We start from the raw sequence: 19,112 nt of genomic DNA, 5'->3' as shown, positions 1-19,112 counted from the left end.
GCCTGGAGAATCCCAGGAACAGAGGAGCCTGGTGGGCTGCCGTCTATGGGGTCGCACAGAGTCAGACACGACTGAAGCGACTTATCAGCAGCAGCAGCAGACCATGAAATGTTTGCACCTTGTTTTATGTCCCTGGATATGTTCCAGAGACTCCTAGTTTATAGTCTATGGGAACCTGAAAAGAATTTGTATCCTACTGTTGTATGAAAATTGTATAAATCTTAATTGTATTGAATTGGTTCATGGTGCTTTTCAGGTCTACTATATCCTTCTACTTTTCTGTATGTTCATTCTATTAACTTTTGAGAGTTTGACATTGAAACTCCAACTAAAAATCTTAATTTATCTGCTTAAAAAATAATCGTACTATATAGTGGAACTATATGTAACTTTGTTCTGTATTTTCCAAGTCTCCTGTAAATGTGTTATCATACTTTCATAATTTAAAAAAATAAAAAAGAAAGAGAAAAAAATCATACATTTCTGAGTTCTATCACAGACCTGTTACAACTGGAAACTGCTAGCTTTGGGAAGAAGAGAAATTTTTAACAAGGTCCCCAGGAAATTCTCACCAGAAACCATAAAGAAATCTAGCTGGGTAGAAAGAATGAGGGAGCAGGTGGAAAGGATGAAGATGGATAATCTGATTTCATGATGAATTGATTCAATTAAAACAGTTTCCTCAACCTTGGCTGTGTATTTTAATCACCTGAGGAGCTTATTTAAACTCCTGATGACACCCTGCACCCAGATCAATTACATCAGACTCTCTCGGGTAGGACTTCAGCATCACTAGTTTGCAAAAATCCCCAGGTGATTTCAATGTGCAGCCAAGTAGAGAACCACCACATTAAAGGCTAAATACCAGGGGCCTAGTTTTATCTTCATGAGCTCACATTTCATCTGTCACATATACAGTTTCATCTGCTCTTAGTAATAGATCTGGGAAGGAATGAAAAAGGGCAAGATTGAAATCATTTATTATTTCCTGCTCTTTTCCCACATTGGCTGGTTTAGATCAAGCAATCAGTGGCCACACTTTCATTATCTTCACTCTACCCCAGAGGTCCCCAACATTTTTGGCACCAGGGACTGGTTTCATGGAAGATAACTTTTCCATGGACTGGGCGGGGGTGGGGGTGGGGGAGGGTATGGTTTCGAGATGATTCAACAACGGTACATTTACTGTGCACTATATTTCTATTTCAGAGAAGGCAATGGCACCTCCGTCCATGGGAAAATCCCATGGACGGAGGAGCCTGGTGGGCTGCAATCCATGGGGTCTCGAAGAGTCGGGCACGACTGAGCAACTTCACTTTCACTTTTCATTTTCATGCATTGGAGAAGGAAATGGCAACCCACTCCAGTGTTCTTGCCTGGAGAATCCCAGGGACGGGGGAGCCTGGTGGGCTGCTGTCTATGGGGTCACCCAGACTCGGACACGACTGAAGCAACTTAGCAGCATATTTCTATTTTGTGGCAATCTCAGGATACTCTGCCCTGACTTTAGGGTTAGGGTTCACGCTTCTATGAGAATTGAATGCTGCTGTGGATTTGAAAGGAGGCAGAACTTGGGTGGTAACGTGAGCAAGGAGGAACGGCTGATGAAGCTTTGCTAGCTGCCCCCCAACCCTGCCTCACCTGCTGCTGTGTGGCCTGGTGTGGGGGGTTTGGGACCACTACTCCACCCCATCTTAGTCCTGGGCTTTATTTAGCCTCACTAAGTGTCTGAGTCCTCGACTTAACGAAACTACAGAAAGAGCTAGAAGGAACTGCAGGAATCATCTACAGAAAATTCATTCCAATTTTACGAGCAACAAAATTGGTAACCATAACTAGCTATTATTAGATCCTAGCCTAGAAACTGGATCTCCGAGAGCTATTTTTCTCACTCTACATTGTATCTACCTCCAAACATGGGAAATCTAAAATTCAATCTTACTGGGTAACTGTATGTTACTTTTCTCTTGATCCTGAATTATACTCTGATTTAGCCAAAGTTCATGATCTTACGATTTTTAAAACTCTAAGGAACTTGCTGATGTTAAGAATTATCCAGGGGTTTTAAGATCCTCAGGATTCTCCTAGACTTCTAAATCCTAATTACCTGCAGAAGAGTACAGGAACTATATTTTTTTAACAGATATGATCAGTCAGAATCTATTTTCTAATCAGGCTCATTTTGCCCTTGAACACAGTACTTAGCTTTTCAAATTGATTATTTCTCGAAAAAATGGTCTGTTCATCTCCATATCATTTTAATTTTTTGGAGTCAGGTATTATAGTCTGTGATTTTTCATTAGAAAAGGCATTCTCATACTTAGCTACCACTGATGTCAACTATTATTAGAAAAAACTGAAGTTAGTGGGGAAAAGTAAAAATGTCCACCATACCCAAATATCTTGGCCAGCGTATTCTCAATTTTCTTGAAATCTGGCCTCTTTTCTGGATCTTCCTCCCAGCAGCTTTTGACAAGTAGATAGACCTGGAAGAAAGAAGAGAGCAAACTGAAGTAACTCAGCAAAAGACAAATGCCATATGGTGTCAGTCATATGTGAAGTCTAAAATATGACACAATGAACCTATCTATGAAAGAGGAAGACTCACGGGCTTAGAGGACACAGCTGTGGTTGCCAAAGGAGCAGGGAGAGGGAAGGACTGGGAGTGTGGGGTTGGTAGATGCAAACTATTACCTTTAAAACAGATAAAAACAAGGTCTTATATAGATAGCAGAGGGAACTATAGCCAATCCCCTTGGGATAAACTATAATAGAAAAGAATATGAAAAAGAATGTATAAATGAGTCACTTTGTTGTACAGCAGAGATTGGCACAAGATTGCAGATCAGCTGTACTTCAAATAAGTAAATAAGAGGTGGATTAGCTTAGAGGGTGGTATCCTATACTATTCTGTTCCGTGATGTAAGCAACTGAAGCAGGGAATATTTTTAAAACATCTCAACTCTCACGAGTATGAAATGGCCCAGGTCCCTGCGGTCATCATTGCCTACACTACTTGGCCACACCCTTTCTTTCCATAGTAGGCTAAGGAAAAATGGCAATATTGATTTGGAGGAGGTGGGATGGGAGAGACAAAACGCCTTACAGACATTTGCGGGGTTTGTGCTGGGGACGGGGATAAATAGCTGGGCTTGGTGAGTAGGAGGCGACTCTAACATGAGAGTGAAGCTCTATGACATTAGTTTTCAACTGTGCCTGACCGTGGGATTGTCTGGGGAGCATTCACAAAATTTCTTAGGACTTCAGGAGCTTCTGAATTAATTGGTTTGTGAAGGGACCTTTTAGGGTTCTCAGATATAGCAAAAAAAAAAAAAGAGCAAAGTTTAACAGGACACCCAGCTAAACTTGAATTTCAGATTTAAAAAATTAATAATTTTCTTAGCACAAGTATGTCCCAGGTATGACATGGGCAGAGGACATTAATGTATGTACGTTTGTAAGTTTCCCAGCTGCAGTGAAGAGAAACGAGGAAGGGGGGCGGCGGGGGTGGGGAAGTGGGGATGGGAGGTGGGAGGATGGGAGGGATGGGAGGTGGGAGGATGGGAGGGATGGGAGGGTGTGTGTGGGAGGGATGGGAGGGTGTGTGTGGGAGGGATGGGAGGGTGTGTGTGGGAGGGATGGGAGGGTGTGTGTGGGAGGGATGGGAGGGTGTGTGTGGGAGGGATGGGAGGGTGTGTGTGGGGGGGGATGGATACAGAGGAAGAGGGAAAGGACAGGAAGCCCATGGAACCGTCATCTCATTTGATACCGCTTGTTTGCAGCTTTTGTGGAATCAAAAAGCATGCTGAAGACCATTTGCTTTAAGTTTGTTCTTCACTCTGAACACAAACAGGATCACAAATGGTACTAGATGCAGTCCCTGTCTGCATTCTTTTGCTTTACCGAAGAGTCCCCGGGGAAGGAGAGGACCACGGTATAGAACTGTAGTTGTCCGTATTCACCACTAGGTGGTACCCCTGCCTGGGAAAAAGATCCGCTGGCTGACTGCCTTAGAGGAAGGGACAAAAGCGCCGACAAGGGAGCTGATACAGCGAGCATGCGTGCCTAGTTGCTTCAGTCGTGTCCGACTCTGCAATCCCATGGACCGTAGCCCACCAGGCTCCTCGGTCAACAGCACATGCTCTTTAGGCCAAGTCTTGGAGTTTCAGACCTGTATTCTATTGGAACCAGCTACTAGAAGACGGAATCGAATTCCTCATTTCCAATTCCAGAACCATCCAGTCGCACGAGTCAATGGACAAGGAGGCAGCTTTGGTGAAAGCTGTTTTAAACATGAGGATATACTCAGACTAGAAAAGAGGGTTTGAGAGGAGAGATGCTGATGTGCGGAGAGGAATTCCAGGATCCAGAAAAGCAGCAGGAAGGGAAGCGATGAGGACAAGGCAAGATAGGAGTGGGTGTAGCTCAGAACACCTTGGGGTACAACCTGCCTTTCATGTTGAAAAAACAGAAAGAAATAAAAAAGGCCCGTTCATGCTCAGTAGACTCTGACCATAAACCTCATCTAGCAGGTCACTTGCAAACTGAAACAAAATGTTTTTATCTTTATCCTGCAAGGAACAAAAGTTTTTAAAAATTTCTTTAACAACCATAAATATTTAACATTTACTTACCATATGCTGGATTATAAAAGCTCAGATAAAATTCTAAAGAAAAAATTAGAAATTTTTTCCCCCACAAGCCTTAAAGGCCTTTGTGAGGGATTATAAAACAAGCAAATACAGAACGTCTCCATTTTCTTTGGAGGAAGGATAGAAAGAGTGAATGTACATTTCTTTATTGTTTCTAGATATTGACATATTTATTTTATAATCAGGAGGTAGTTTTATAAGCCTAATAACTGTATCACACAGACATCTGCTCTTCTAGCTCCTAAATACTGAGAACGTGATGTGTGCTGGAGGAGCTCTTTTGTGAGTTGGGAGGATGACAGGCTGATAATGGCTCCCAAGGATGTGTCCCAACCCCTGGAACCAGTGAATGCTACCTTACTTGGAAAAAGTAAGTCTTTAATCACACCTGCAAAAACCTGTCTTTGCAGGTGTGATTAAGGATCTTGCAATGGGAAGATAATTCTGGATTATCCTTTTAAATAAAGTTTTTTTTAAAAACCCAAGATTCCTTAGAAAACTGGAAATAGAACTGCCTTATGACCCAGCAATCCCACTGCTGGGCATACACACTGAGGAAACCAGAATTGAAAGAGACACGTGTACCCCAATGTTCATCACAGCACTGTTTATAATAGCCAGGACATGGAAGCAACCTAGATGCCCATCAGCAGATGAATGGATAAGAAAGCTGTGGTACATATACACAATGGAGTATTATTCAACCATTAAAAAGAATACATTTGAATCAGTTCTAATGAGGTGGATGAAACTGGAGCCTATTATACAAAGTGAAGTAAGCCAGTAAGAAAAACACCAATACAGTATACTAACACATATATATGTAATTTAGAAAGATGGTAACGATAACCCTGTATGTGTGACAGCAAAAGAGACACAGATGTATAGAACAGTCTTTTGGACGCTGGGAGAGGATGATTTGGGAGAATGGCATTGAAACATGTATAATATCATATAAGAAATGAATCACCAGTCCAGGTTCAACGCAGGATACAGGATGCTTGGGGCTGGCGCACTGGGATGACCCAGAGGGATGGTACGGGGAGGGAGGTGGGAGGGGGGTTCAGGATGGGGAACACGTGTACACCCGTGGTGGATTCATGTTGATGTATGGCAAAACCAATACAATATTGAAAGTAATTAGCCTCCAATTAAAATAAATTTAAATTAAAAAAATAAAAATTCAATTTTATTTTATTTTTTTAAACCTTTTTGGCTACATGGTATGTGGTATCTTAGTTCCCTGAGAAGGGACTGAACCATGCCTCCTGCATTGGAAGTATGTAGTCTTAAACACTGAACCACCAGGGAAGTCCCTGGACTGAAACTTCAGTACTTTGGCCACCTGATGTGAAGAGCCGGCTCATCGGAAAAGACTGATTCTGGGACAGATTGAGGACAAAAGGAGAAGAGCGTGGCAGAGGATGAGATGGTTAGATCGCATCACTGACTCAATGGCCATGAATGAGTTTCAGCAAACTTTGGGAGACAGTAGTGAAGGACAGGGAAGCCTGGAGTCCTGCAGTCCATGGGGTCACAAAGAACTGGACACGACTTAGCAACTAAATGAGAGCAACAGTCACATGTATCCTCATATAGGAGAGAAGTAGAAGGAGATTAGACAGAAATGGAGAATGTGGCCTGGAGGCAGAGATTAGAGTGTTGTGGCCACAAGCCAAGGCATGTCAAGAGCCACCAGAAGCTCCTGGGAGAAGTGAGGAATGGATTCTCCTGTAGAGCCTCTGGAGGAGGCATGGCCTCTGACTGCCGGGAGCCAGCATATTGCATATTGAGTGCATATTGCATATTGAGTGCAGCACTTTCCACAGCATCATCTTTCAGGATCTGGAATAGCTCAACTGGAATTCTATCACTGCCAGTAGCCAGTGTGAGGAACTCCGCCCATGACAAAGGTCATGAGGAAGGAGGCTCGACATACGCAAAGGTGGGATCGAGCCTCAGGAGTCCCCCTGGAAATCCTCGAGCGTCTACCCCCATAACCAGAGCCTGCCTACTTTACTACTTTGTGCTCTTACCTACACCTCTGACTTTATGGGGGGCTGTCCCCCACGACCTCTTTCGGAGAAGGAGTTAACCTAGAGCTCCAGTTAATAATAATTCCTGGGCGTGATAAGAGTGTTTTAACCTACAAACTCCTCTGAAGGTTCTCTAGCCTGCCTGACAGGCTTGTCCGGCCACATGCGATTGCTCACAGCCTCCCAACCGTGAGAGGCACGAGATGCTTTAAACCTTCTAAAAACAGGTTCCTTAGAAAAGTTAGAAAACTATTAGTATAAGTACAATGGGCTGATTAGAAATTGTATTGGTGAAGGGTTTTTCATTTGTTGAGCCAATGTTTGTTGCTAAGTCTCCACATCCCCTGCCCTTACACACATTAATGAATATATAGAAGAAATAAGTATTAACCTTTGATATTAATCACAGACCTTAGGCTAAGTAAATTCTTTCCTTAACTAAAACTCACTACACCCTCACCCTATAGGAATGTAACTTTATTTGGGTGGTGTCTGTTTTAAGAATAATCACCCCTGGAGAAATAAGTGTCCTGGTTGACTGACCGTTGTCACAGGGAGAGGGTCATAAATTGTCAGCAGGCCCCCCTGGCCAGAAGATGATGTAACACCCCTAAGACCTCTGTATATATTTGTATGAAGCACCTGACTTTGATAAAAGTCAGGACTGCTGACCCCACGTGACTTTTGCATAACATCTCAGTGTATAAAAGTAGACCATGGAAAATAAAGAATTGGGATCAGTTTGTCGCTCTCTCTCCCACTCTGGCTGAGTCTCCATCTGGAGCGCGGAACCCACCATGCTTACTAATTATGCCTGGGCTTCTAAGATCCGACCGGGGAGGCCTCAGTGTCTCCTCTCCTTCGGGAGAACGGAAGGACGCCTGTGGCCTACCTAAGTGGTGCAAACTTCTTGTCTTGAAGTTTTATTGGTCTCCCGCGTAAACCAAGCCACTCAGCCTCTTTTCTCCACTGAATTTTCCTACTGAGCTATCCTCATTCTATTACTCTTTATATCCTTAATTAACATTTATTTAAGCAATTGTTTCCTGATCTTCGCCTACGCTGTCTCTCCTTCGAATACCCTGGATCAGCCGGGGCTGGTCCTCGGCATCTGACAACTCATTTCAGACTTTTGGCCTGCAGAACTATAAGTGGATACATTTCCTTGGTGTTCATCCACCGAGTCTGTGCTCCTTTGCTGCTGCAACCCCAAAGAAACTCATGTGGGAGACATACTCACTTCCAGCTCTTTTTCCTCTGCTGTTTCCAGGAACAGATCGGGGCGGAAGGGTTTCACTCCATTGCAATTCTCCACTCTGAAAATCTTCTCTGATGGGACGAGAACCATTCGAATTATAAGAAAGAATGCAGTGTGAAGAAATTTAGGCAGCAGCCTTCAGACTGAATGGGTTCCCAGACCTGGATGGGGAGCCGGTGGGAGTGTGGCAGAGCCTAGGCTAGCACTCAACAAACAGATGTGAATGAATGGATGAGCCACCAGGGGAAGGGGGCTTAGGCCCTCTTACACCCAGGGAGTACTTCAATTAAAGCTACAGACCTTTTAAAACTTAACTCAAAGACCACTGTCTTAGGGAGGTTTCCTCTGACCGAGATGCTAGCCTGTCCTACCTACACCCTTCAGCTATCTTCATCCTCCATACTGGTAAGAGCTGGTGCACAGTAAGTACTCAGTGAATCGAGAATTGGATAAATGGAATGAAACATTTCCCCCTAACAAGGACCTACTGTATAGCACAGAGAACTCTGCTCAACGTTATGTGGCAGCCTGGATGGGAGGGGAGTCTGGGAGAGAATGGATACATGTATGTGGATGGCTTAGTCACTTCGCTGTCCACCTAAAACTATCACAACATTGTTAATCGGCTATACTCCAATACAAAATACAAAGTTTAAAAAAAGAATAGTCAAGTTTAATATTCCATGGGGAGTCAGTATAATCTCCAAATCAAAATTTAATAATTAAAAAAAGAACAGTCAAGTTTAATATTCCATGGGGAGTCAGTATAATCTCCAAATCAACTTTCTAGAATTTGATAAACTATGCTACCCCCCAACACACACACACACATACATATACACATGAGATGGATAGCATCACGGACTCAATGGACATGAACTTGAGCAAACTCTGGGAGACAGTGGAGGATGGGGAGAGCTCGGCATGCTGCAGTCCATGAGGGTCACAGAGTTAGACACGACAGCGACTGAACAACAGCAACAAACCCCCCAACATACACACAAGAGGACATGTGACAAAACTACTATAGATACTCTCTTAGTAAGACCTCAAGGATGTATGCGGTCCTGTTAGTGATCTAGTTCAGGTGTTAAAGACGCATATCTCTTAACGGAATCAGAGGGAAAGCAGGAAATTTTAAGGCCCAGCTCTTTAATTCAGTATTGCTGAGTGGTGGCGGCTGGCAGTAGGGTGTTGTCCTGTGTTTTTCAGAGCCCTCTGACATTCATACCGTTATTGAATCCCTCCAACCATCCTGTGCAGTGTGGAGCGCGGGAGTGACACTGCTCTCGCTGACAAGGGGACTGAGACGTGGTCACAGAATTCCTGCTGGCTCCCAGAGAAGGTCCTCACCTTTCTGGTCCCGACAGCTGAGCGTGTAGAAGGTTTCTCTTCGCTGGATGATCTCCTGGGCGATGATGCCGTAGCTGTACACGTCTCCTTTCTGCGAAACGCTGGCTACGCGGAGATGCTCTGGGGCCGTCCACAAGTCTGTGTGTTCAGCATTGAGACTTTGACTTTAAGGGGTTGAGTAGCCCAGAGATCCCCGACGCGCTTTTAAGTCCCTCCACCACACTAATGCTGGTGATGGGGGCAGAATACACACTTGCCTTCCAAGCTAACTAGGTAATGCCAGAATCTGGGTGAGGAAACATGGAATGCCTTCCCTAAAACTGCCTGGGTCATAGTCCTGAAAACCCTCAAGGTCTACCTAGAACAGCGCCTAGGGTACAGGGAGTGCCCAGTAAATATTTGCGGGGTGAATTCAGTAGAATGTAAGAGGCCGAGGATTCAATAGTTTATGGAACTATTTATGCAGCATAAAACTATGAAAGCCTTTATAAATATTTTAAAATTATATATTTAATGTAATATAAAACATTGTGTGCATGCTCAGTCACTCAGTCATATCTGACTCTTTGTGACGCCATGGACTGCTACCCACCAGGCTCCTCTGTCCATGGGCTCTCCCAGGCAAGAATACCGGCATGGGTTGCCATTTCCTTGTCCAGGGGATCTTCCTGACCCAGAAATCAAACCCAGGTCTCTTGCATTGCAGGCAGATTCTTTATCACTAAGCCACCTGGGAAGCCCATATAAAACACTGCTGCTGCTGCTGCTGCTGCTAAGTCGCTTCAGTCGTGTCCGACTCTGTGCGACCCCATAGACGGCAGCCCACCAGGCTCCCCCGTCCCTGGGATTCTCCAGGCAAGAACACTGGAGTGGGTTGCCATTTCCTTCTCCAATGCGTGAAAGTGAAGTCACTCAGTCGTGTCCAACTCTTAGTGACCCCATGGATTGCAGCCCACCAGGCTCCTCCATCCATGGGGTTTTCCAGGCAAGAGTACTGGAGTGGGGTGCCATTGCCTTCTCCATATAAAACACTACATATATATAAATATTTAATAAATATATACTTACAAATTTTATGTAATATAAAACATGTTTCTTTTAGTAAATATAAATGTATTTACTATATATATGTTTGGTGGTGGTGGCTTAGTCCCTAAGTCACGTCTGACCCTTTTGCAATGTAGTGGACTGTAGCCCACCAGGCTCCTCTGTCCATGGGATTCTCCAGCCAAGAATACTGGAGTGGGTAGCCATTCCCTTCTTCAGGGGATTGAACCCCTCCTGCATTGCAGGTGAATTCTTTACTGACTGAGCCACCAGGGGATCACCATATATGTACAGTTACTAAAAGGAAATAATGGGCTTTCCAGGTAGCTCAGATGGTAACAAATCTGCCTGCAGTGCAGGAGACACGGGCTCAATCCCTGGGTAGGAAAGATCCCCTGGAGAAGTGAATGGCAACCCACAACAGTATTTTTACTAAAAGAAAATAAAGACAGCACACTTAAACAGAGAGACAGTCACTGATAGTTTCCAGATGTGATACAGTAGCAGCCACGAGGTCAGCTATTACACAGATGCGCTTTCTTTGGTTTCTGTGGTATTCTTTTTTAAAAAAAGCATCGGTTTACTCACATTTTGCTAGCATGCAAGCTATTACTAGTGCTTCGCATCAAGTTTATTTCAAGAGTGAAGCACTCCTGTGTCTGGCTCCTACAGCCACTTGGGTTTGGGAACCCCCATTACATATCTTATTTTTAATAATGGGGGCATACAATTAATTATTCTCCAACATCCCTTGGGAGTTTTCCAGGATCACCTAGCTCCCTGTAGACTTCTTAAGATTTCTACCTTAAGCAGTTTCAATTAAATAAATCAACAGATTCGTGTGTTTAGGTATAGTGAGATGCTTATGATAAAGCACACTTTCCTCATTTGGCTTTCCATCCAAGTGTTCACTGCCTTTTCAGATTTATGTCTTGTGAATTGATGTGGCTTGTGATTCATTAAAAATGGATCCTAATGGTTGGGCTTGTAGGAGAGGGAAGTAAATTTACTTATGCTAAGATTTCAGGTAACCGACCCCACAGATAGGCTCATATAACTGGATGTTCAGGAGGGTAGGCTGGGATCTGCAAGTCATCTGATTTTGTGTCCTGGTGAGTCATTTCACGAAGGGGCTTTGCTCTCTCCACGATGAACCTGGGCACACGGCAGGTTCTCAGTAAGCACTAACCGGATTTAGTCCAATGTCTTAGCATCCCTGACATAGCTAAAGAAGTGGGTGCAGGATTGTAAGTTTTCGTCTATTATGGAAAACTAAAAGGAGTGCAAAAATAGGATTAGAGGTAGAATTTAGTTTTTGAGGAATTTAGTGGTATTTTGAGGCATATATGAGTCCTAGCCCTCTAAGGCTGTTTAACCCTGAGCTCTAATAAAGGACGGCAAACGTTCAACATGAAAAGCCCTTGATACTTTACAAATAGTTTTTTTTGACCCCCATCACCACTCCTGAAAGGGATAAATAAGAATATATTTTACCGATAAGACTTTTTTCTAAGCATCATCATTTCTTATCATTACCACAGATAAATGAATGATGTCTAGAATTTGGAAAGGGGTCTTCAGTCTTATACTCTATTTTTTTGGGCAATTCTCTTAGCCTCTCTGAACTTTAGTTCTGTCTTCTATAAAAGAGGACAAAATTGAACAATAAGGGGATTTCTGATGTCTCCTATGGCTCTAACTTTCTGTATTTTTCCACACAGTCCTGCCTCCACAAGCCAATAACTCCTTCATGATTTCTCCGTTAAATCAAGGGACACACAGATGAAGGAAACCCACAGAGGAGATCTGTTCAACTTGACAAGCACATGCTGAACACGAGAACGAGGTAATGCTGGGAAATGAGCCAGCTACTGCCTCTTACGGAAGTGTTTTTTCTGGTCAGTATCACCATTTCCTGAACACTTTACATGGACTTTTGCAAAAATTAAAAAAGAAAAGTGTTTAAGTGGGAAACTAGTGAAAATTTCATTCATGACAGACCTTTTCTTGGAGGCAAAATGGAATTGCAGCCAAAATCGGTGATCTTCACCACCATTCTACTGTCCACCACGCAGTTGGTCGATTTCAGACGGCCGTGGACTTCTGTCTTACTGGAGTGCAGATATGACATTCCCTGTAGTTTTTCAGATGACAGGAAAACAAAGAGATATGACATTGCTCAGCTGCTCTGTCCTTTTCAGGAAAGAGATGGCTTGGTGAAATCATTTCGACATGTGGACAGAATCACCGTCGAGTTTTAAATTTAACTCCATTAACTTTATAAAATACTGTTAAAGCCCTAATATTTGCCTAAGTACTGCATACAGTTTTGAAGGTCTAAAGACTCTGATTAAGTAGCTGCAGACAATATGAAGCAAAGATTGATCGTTTTTTGTTTTTTTTTTAAGTGTTTTTGCTTACCACTTATTCAGTCTGTGACCTTGGGTATGTCTCTGGTTCTCTGCTACCTCAATATGAATATGAAAATAATATGAATAATAAGGCTTTGCCTTCCTGAAGGGAGAGGTTAGGTTAGATTATTTCTTAAAATCTAATTGCTTTCAATCTATTTTGAAACAATTTTTCATTCAGTTTTGAAAGAGGAAGTTCTTTTTTGGCTGTTGTGTCTCCCCCTGGCGGCCAGAGGTGGTGGTACTGCAGACACTAGTGTTCAGCCTTGGTCCTGGGAGTGAACTGAGGCAAATAACATATAGTACTACGTTTTCTTCCCCAACTGATTCCGATGCTATGTGTCTTTCAGATGATTTAAGACTGTATCAGATACCTCACTCCTGGGACTGGTTTTTCTTCATTGTTGAATGGGGCCCTAGTTACTGGTATCCACTTCCTTTTCATAGCATGTCTAGGAAATATACATGTCCAAATCTTTTATTACCTCATGCAAGACGAATGCCTGCCCTTATATTTTCTCTTACATTAAGGTGAAGATTCAGTTATCTTCCCTGAAACTTTATGTGATTTTTTTTTTTTACTTCCAGCAAATCTATGAAAATGTGTGCCTGCAACTCAGTGTAGAAAGAATTTAATAATAAAAATAATAAGTCAGTATATATATATTGAATACTTGCTTGTCAGGCCTTATACAAAGCCCATGTGTTGTTTCGTAAAATCTTCACAAAAACCCCATGACACAGGCACTCTTTCATTATCATTTTACAGATGAAGAAACCGACGCGATAGCTGGCTAGGTCTGTTTTCCAGATTTAACTTTCATAAATATCTTTCGTGTCTGTGGGTCTCTTACCTTAGCAATGTCATACAAGACAGAGATCTTAAACTCCCAGTCCATGAATGTACCATCAGGGTAAGAAATTGTGTCATTTAAAACTTCCTGAGCAGGAGAAAAAGAAAAGGAAGATGAGTCGTCTAAAGGATACCACTGTGGAGAGATTCTTACAGGCAAATAATGATCTTCTTTTGTTTTTTATTTTTTAACATTTTGATCACACCCCAAGGCATGTGGGATCTTAGTTGCCCAATCAGGGACTGAACTCATGCCCGCTGTGGTAGAAGCGTGAAGTATTAACTAGTGGGCCACCAGGGAAGTTCCAATAATGATCTTCTAATCATGAATTCTTGGGCTCAGGAACAAGCTGGAACTCCATTCTCCTGGTTTTCTTGAACATATGTTTCTTTTCTCTCTAAGAAACACTGGGTGGTTCTTTATCACAAGGAGATGAGCACGAGATGCCCACAGATCCCAAATCCTGGTTCTTCACCAGAGAGCGGTAAAGGAATGAGCAGGTACCTGCCAGGAGAGTGGGCTGGTGAGCCTGATTCACAAGTGCCTGGGTTGCAGGCTCTGTATCATCAAAATTACACTAGTGTTTTCCAACAAGGAATTGCTATCAGAAAATCCCTCAGGCAGGATTTCATTTTTACTTAGAAGGCCAATTGCATCAATTGGTTTAATAGCTCTAAGTGTTCCGTCCGTTTATTAAGTCCTCTGTCATTAAGACAGAGCTCTTGAATTTCTGCATTAACTATATGACCTAGAGTTTTGAACTCATAGTATTAACATGGTGATGGTTGTATCAAAATGCAGGGTATTTAAACTAAGCTAATTGTTCACAGTAAAACTCTAAGCAGGACCCTAACTGAAAACCTAACAACAGTTTCTTGTCTGGGGAAAAAGCCCAATTTTAACTTAGGTACTATACCAGTAATTTCCAAAAAAGGGCCCAAAGTCATTGTTGTTTCAGATGAGGTTGCTGAAGCAGTGGGTAACCAGTCAGTTTAAGGGAGGGGAGTTATAAGCAGACAGACTCTTCCCTTAGCACCTGATATATGGCTTTTGTTTATTTGTTTATCTCTTCTCCTTATGAAAATGTCCTCTGTGATAATCTTCACTTACTGGTGTATCTAAATATTTTGTCACGTTGAAACCAAATGATTCAGATATGGTCTAGCCCTCATATAGAAAGTATTTCTAATTTTGAGAGACTTGAAATTATTATTATTAGGAATGTGTGTTTGTTTTATTGTATCAGCAGCAATTTAAATGAACATTTTCAGCACCAATTAAAATGATCTTATATAGCCTTTCTTCAAAGACCTTTTGATATGATGCATTAGAGTAATATTTTTTCCATTCATAGAACTAACCACATCTAACTGTATTATGCTTTTCATATATGACTTGGCTTAGAGTTACCTGTATTGCGTTTATAATTTTTCCATTTATATTGATAAATGACATTAGTCTTTAATCACACTTTAGTATCAACTTTATGCTAGCCTTGTTGAATGTTAAATGAATTTAGAAGATGTTCATGTTTTTCTTTAACGTTAGAACAGTGTTTATATAGACAATGAGAATTATTCATGAAGTTTAGAAAAATTAAACTGAATCTGGTTTTCTTTGTAACGGAAATGTTAATGTTTTCTACCGTTATTGACGTCCTTAAGTTTTTACTTGAGTCAAGTTTTCATAATTATATTGTTTCTGAAATTTTTCCCTTTTTTAGACTTTATAATTTAATAGTCATGATATATTCTTTCATAATTGAAAGCATCTTTTTCATAGCTTTATTTTTTATTTTCATTTTATTTTTATGCTTGCTTTAAAGATTTAATTAAAAGTATAAGAGGCTTGTACATTTTGTAGTTTTTAAAAAGTAACTCAAGAATGCACTTTAAAATTTTATCAGTTTTATAATAATTGAATTGTGGTTTCCTTTCCTTTAGGCCATAGTCATATTTAGATTAGTTTTTAAAAGAGAGAACAGCATTTAAGGCTATGATTTTTTTCCCTTGAGGATACATTTGAGTTTATGCCATACATACATTTTTAAATCTACATTTTTTTTCTAATAACCATCCAGTTTTCTCTTAATACAAAAGCAAATATGCAAGTAAAATAAAATGAATGGAGAGGCAATCACTTTTCCACATTTCCACATTTGTTCTTTGTTTTTTCAAGTCTACACTCCTGAATATTTTTTAGCTAGTTAGCTCAGCTGGTAAAGAATCCGCCTGCAATGCAGGAGACCCCAGTTCAATTCCTGGGTCAAGAAGATGCCCTGGAGAAGGGACAGGCTACCCACTCTAGTATTCTTGAGCTTCCCTGGTAGCTCAGCTGGTAAAGAATCCGCCTGTAATGTGAGAGTCCTGGGTTCGACCCCTAGGTTGGGAAGATTCCCTGGAGAAGGGAACAGCTACCCACTCCAGTATTCTGGCCTAGAGAATTCCATGGACAGAGGAGCCTGGCAGGCTACAGTCCACTGGGTCCCAAAGAGTTGGACACAACTGAGTGACTTTCATTTCACTTATAATGATATAATAGGAATAAATGGACAAAATCTGAGTGATCTAGTTTGATAAGTATATGGGCCCATACATTTTTCCTGATAACTCTCTGCTGTTATTATTTCACTGAGTGAGCATTTAAAATTTCTACTACACATTTTTTTTTTTTTTGCACATGGTTGGCTGGCTAGGAAATTGGAAATGATTCTGGTTTCTTACCCGGAGGGATCCTCTCTCGCAGTACTCAGTCACCCCAAAGATCGTGGAATCAAGCTTCACTGTGCCGTAGAACTTGGTTAGGTTGTAATAGTCAATCTGAAGCAACTAAGACATACCACACTCATTTACAAAGCAGCTCAGCCAGAAAAGAGCACCTGATTAAAAACTAATAATATACTAATAAAACATGCCGTGTCTCAGATCTCTGGGAAGATATACTACTGCTCTTGATACAGTGAAGCATCGGTGTGTCTCCTTCTGCACTTGGCATTAATCTGACCTCATGGCCTTTCTTTTGTCAGCAAGAGGACCTGGATACAAACCTTTGACTACTCTCCCATCACATCAGGACCACTTTCTAGGATATGCAAACATGTTCTGTACCATCAAACATCTTTGACAAAATTTGGGGGGGAGAATTTTCAACAAGAAGTATGGTCACCCATTCCTGGTCTGCAGGCTTCTCTGTCAGGACTCCCTAATAACACCTTGCTCCACCAGGGACCTCAATGCTTGGGGAAAACGGAGTAAAGTTATTTCTCACTTAAAGGTCTTAAGTAAGCATACCTTGTTCAATTCTATCTTCTGTTTCTCAGTGAAGTTGCCATCATTGTGCTTGAGATCCTTTAGAATCACTCGCTGCAAAGATCAATTGAATTAAGGAGATAGTGTAGGATGACCGCTGTATGCATGTTATAATCATCTGCTCACATGACTATCTTCCCACTCTACTGTAAGCTCTTGAAAGCAGTAACATTCTTTAACTGCTGCTTATATCCCTGGTGCCTAGTGCCTGGGATGTGGCAGGCTCATATGAGAATGTTTCTTTAAAATGATTAAGTGAAAAAAGGAGGGAGGAAGGTAGGAAAGAAGGGAGGGAAGGAGGAAGGAGGGGAGACACAAAACCCTGCTATGGGATTGTCACATCCCTACCGCAGTGATTCAAAATACAAAACAGGGTTGCCTGGACTGCTCTGAATCTATTCTTTTTCCTTTTCCTTCCTACACTCTCCCCCTCTTAAAAATTTTATTTTTTCTTCAGTATACCCAGGACTTGAGAATATTGTAAGTGGTGAAGCAGAGCCCTGCCCAGCCCTGTGAAAGGCTCTAACAGCACCCCTTGGGTCAGCCCTGGGACCCCGGCCATCACACCGCTGACATCAGAGCTGGGGCCACAACGAGTCAGAAGGCCCAGCACGTACGTATCCCTGATTGGCTGTTTAGAAAAGCAGAGGAGACTAGTCACCTTTTTGTCGTATTTGCACTGTCGCAGTCTCTGGATTGTGTCTCGCCTCTTGTCATCATCAATCTGGCACAAGAACAAGCTAATTATTCCAGAGGTTCCATGTCTTGGCTCCCCACCTGCCGGTCAAAGGCTGAGAGAGACTGCCTGTGTCTACTGCAGTTGGTTCACAGCATGCCAGGCAGGCTCAGAAAAACTGTTATAATTGTCCTATGTCCCCTCTCATGCTCCCCTCCCCCCTCCAACGGTACCTTCCTTCCAAGTATCCACCAGCCGCACACTTAACTCGGTTTTCTCCCCCTTCTTCTCGTAGCCTATTTCAGCCAGAACTTCCTTTGCTTCCTTCCTGCCCAGCCTCCCAGACTATTGGGAACCACTGCCTATAGCTACGGACAGATGCTCTCAGGGAATCATGTTTGGCATCTGAGTTGTGAACTCATGCCTCAAGGCCCAAGTAGCAGTGCAAGTGAGGACACCTTGCTGGGGCTTAAGGAGGCAGCCACATCAGCTCGGGGTTCAGCCTGGAGTTGCAAGATCAGCTGGTTTGTCAACAGAAGCCAGTCATTTATTTGGCGGTGCTGGTCTTAGTTGCAGCATGGGGGATCTAGTTCTAGGCGTGGCCTGTGGGATCTAGTTCTCTGGCCAGGTATTGAACCTAGGACCCCTGTATTGGGAGCTCAGAGTCTTAGCCCCAGGACCATAAGGGAAATCCCAGTAATTAATTTGAAAAGAAGTTAAATATTGACTGAAACACAAAACTCACACTCACACACCCTTGAGGCTCTTGGTCTGCTACTCGAAAGGCAAAAAAGATTATGAACCATTGCATCTTTCCATTCAATTCTTATAAAAACCTGTGATGTATTTTGTTTGTTAAAAGTTACCTCATAGGGATATTTTGAAAATGTGAGTGAAATAAGTAATATCCAATTCCATGCATGACTCCTGGCACAGCGCAGATTAATAAACATCACTTGTCTCCCCTTCTCCTGTTTCTCATTTTATTTGTGAGGTACAAAGGGTTACATGGCACCATGTGTCACCCGAGAATGTATGGAACCTGAGTGTGACTTCTCATCCAGTGTTCTTTTTACCCTCTCAAGCCTTGATTGTGTCATTTAAACCATTTGAACCTCAGTCCCTTATTTGGGCAATCCTAACTTACAGGGATACTTCGGGATCAAATGAGACCAAGGTGGTGACACTTTCTTACAAGCAAAGGTGTTTTATCCTCAAATGAATCCTCTGCATCTTTATCATTATTTTCTGTCTGCTGCCTTCCCCTCGAACTTTGCCGACATCTCTCCCTCTGGCTGCTTGGTTTGCTGACCCTCTCCATTCTAGCTTGGGATACGTTCTTCATGATCTCGCCCCTGACTCTTGCTTCCTGACCCAGAGCTCGAACCATTGCCTGTCCAGTCACGTGGCATTTTCCCCTCTCCTGACTCTGGTCGATCCCTGTGGGTCTTCTTCCAGTCCTGTCTCATTCTCAGCACTGGTAAACCTCTTCTTACAGCTAATCCCTGGTCGCCTGC

The 19,112-nt window shown here is 42.4% G+C and overlaps 1 protein-coding gene across 3 annotated transcripts in view; it reads right to left on the bottom strand.

Annotated features, from left to right (window-relative positions):
* The window catches only part of GUCY2C (guanylate cyclase 2C), a 100,985-nt gene that overhangs the window by 13,185 nt on the left and 68,688 nt on the right, over positions 1–19,112 (bottom strand). For all 3 annotated transcript variants that reach the window (XM_086401913.1, XM_086401912.1, XM_086401911.1), the window contains 8 exons: positions 17,581–17,643; positions 16,902–16,973; positions 16,335–16,439; positions 13,612–13,698; positions 12,348–12,480; positions 9,300–9,437; positions 7,929–8,017; positions 2,395–2,486 (listed from right to left, as the gene is read on the bottom strand). In XM_086401913.1, coding sequence (XP_086258039.1) covers positions 2,395–2,486; positions 7,929–8,017; positions 9,300–9,437; positions 12,348–12,480; positions 13,612–13,698; positions 16,335–16,439; positions 16,902–16,973; positions 17,581–17,643 — 779 coding nt within the window. The remainder of the gene's footprint in view (positions 1–2,394; positions 2,487–7,928; positions 8,018–9,299; positions 9,438–12,347; positions 12,481–13,611; positions 13,699–16,334; positions 16,440–16,901; positions 16,974–17,580; positions 17,644–19,112) is intronic.

This window comes from Bos grunniens, chromosome 5, assembly GCF_055505025.1.
Source record: "Bos grunniens cultivar Pamir isolate PY7600 chromosome 5, Bosgru_T2T1.0, whole genome shotgun sequence".
NCBI lineage: Eukaryota > Metazoa > Chordata > Mammalia > Artiodactyla > Bovidae > Bos > Bos grunniens.
This window is presented reverse-complemented; position numbering and strand designations above follow the sequence as displayed.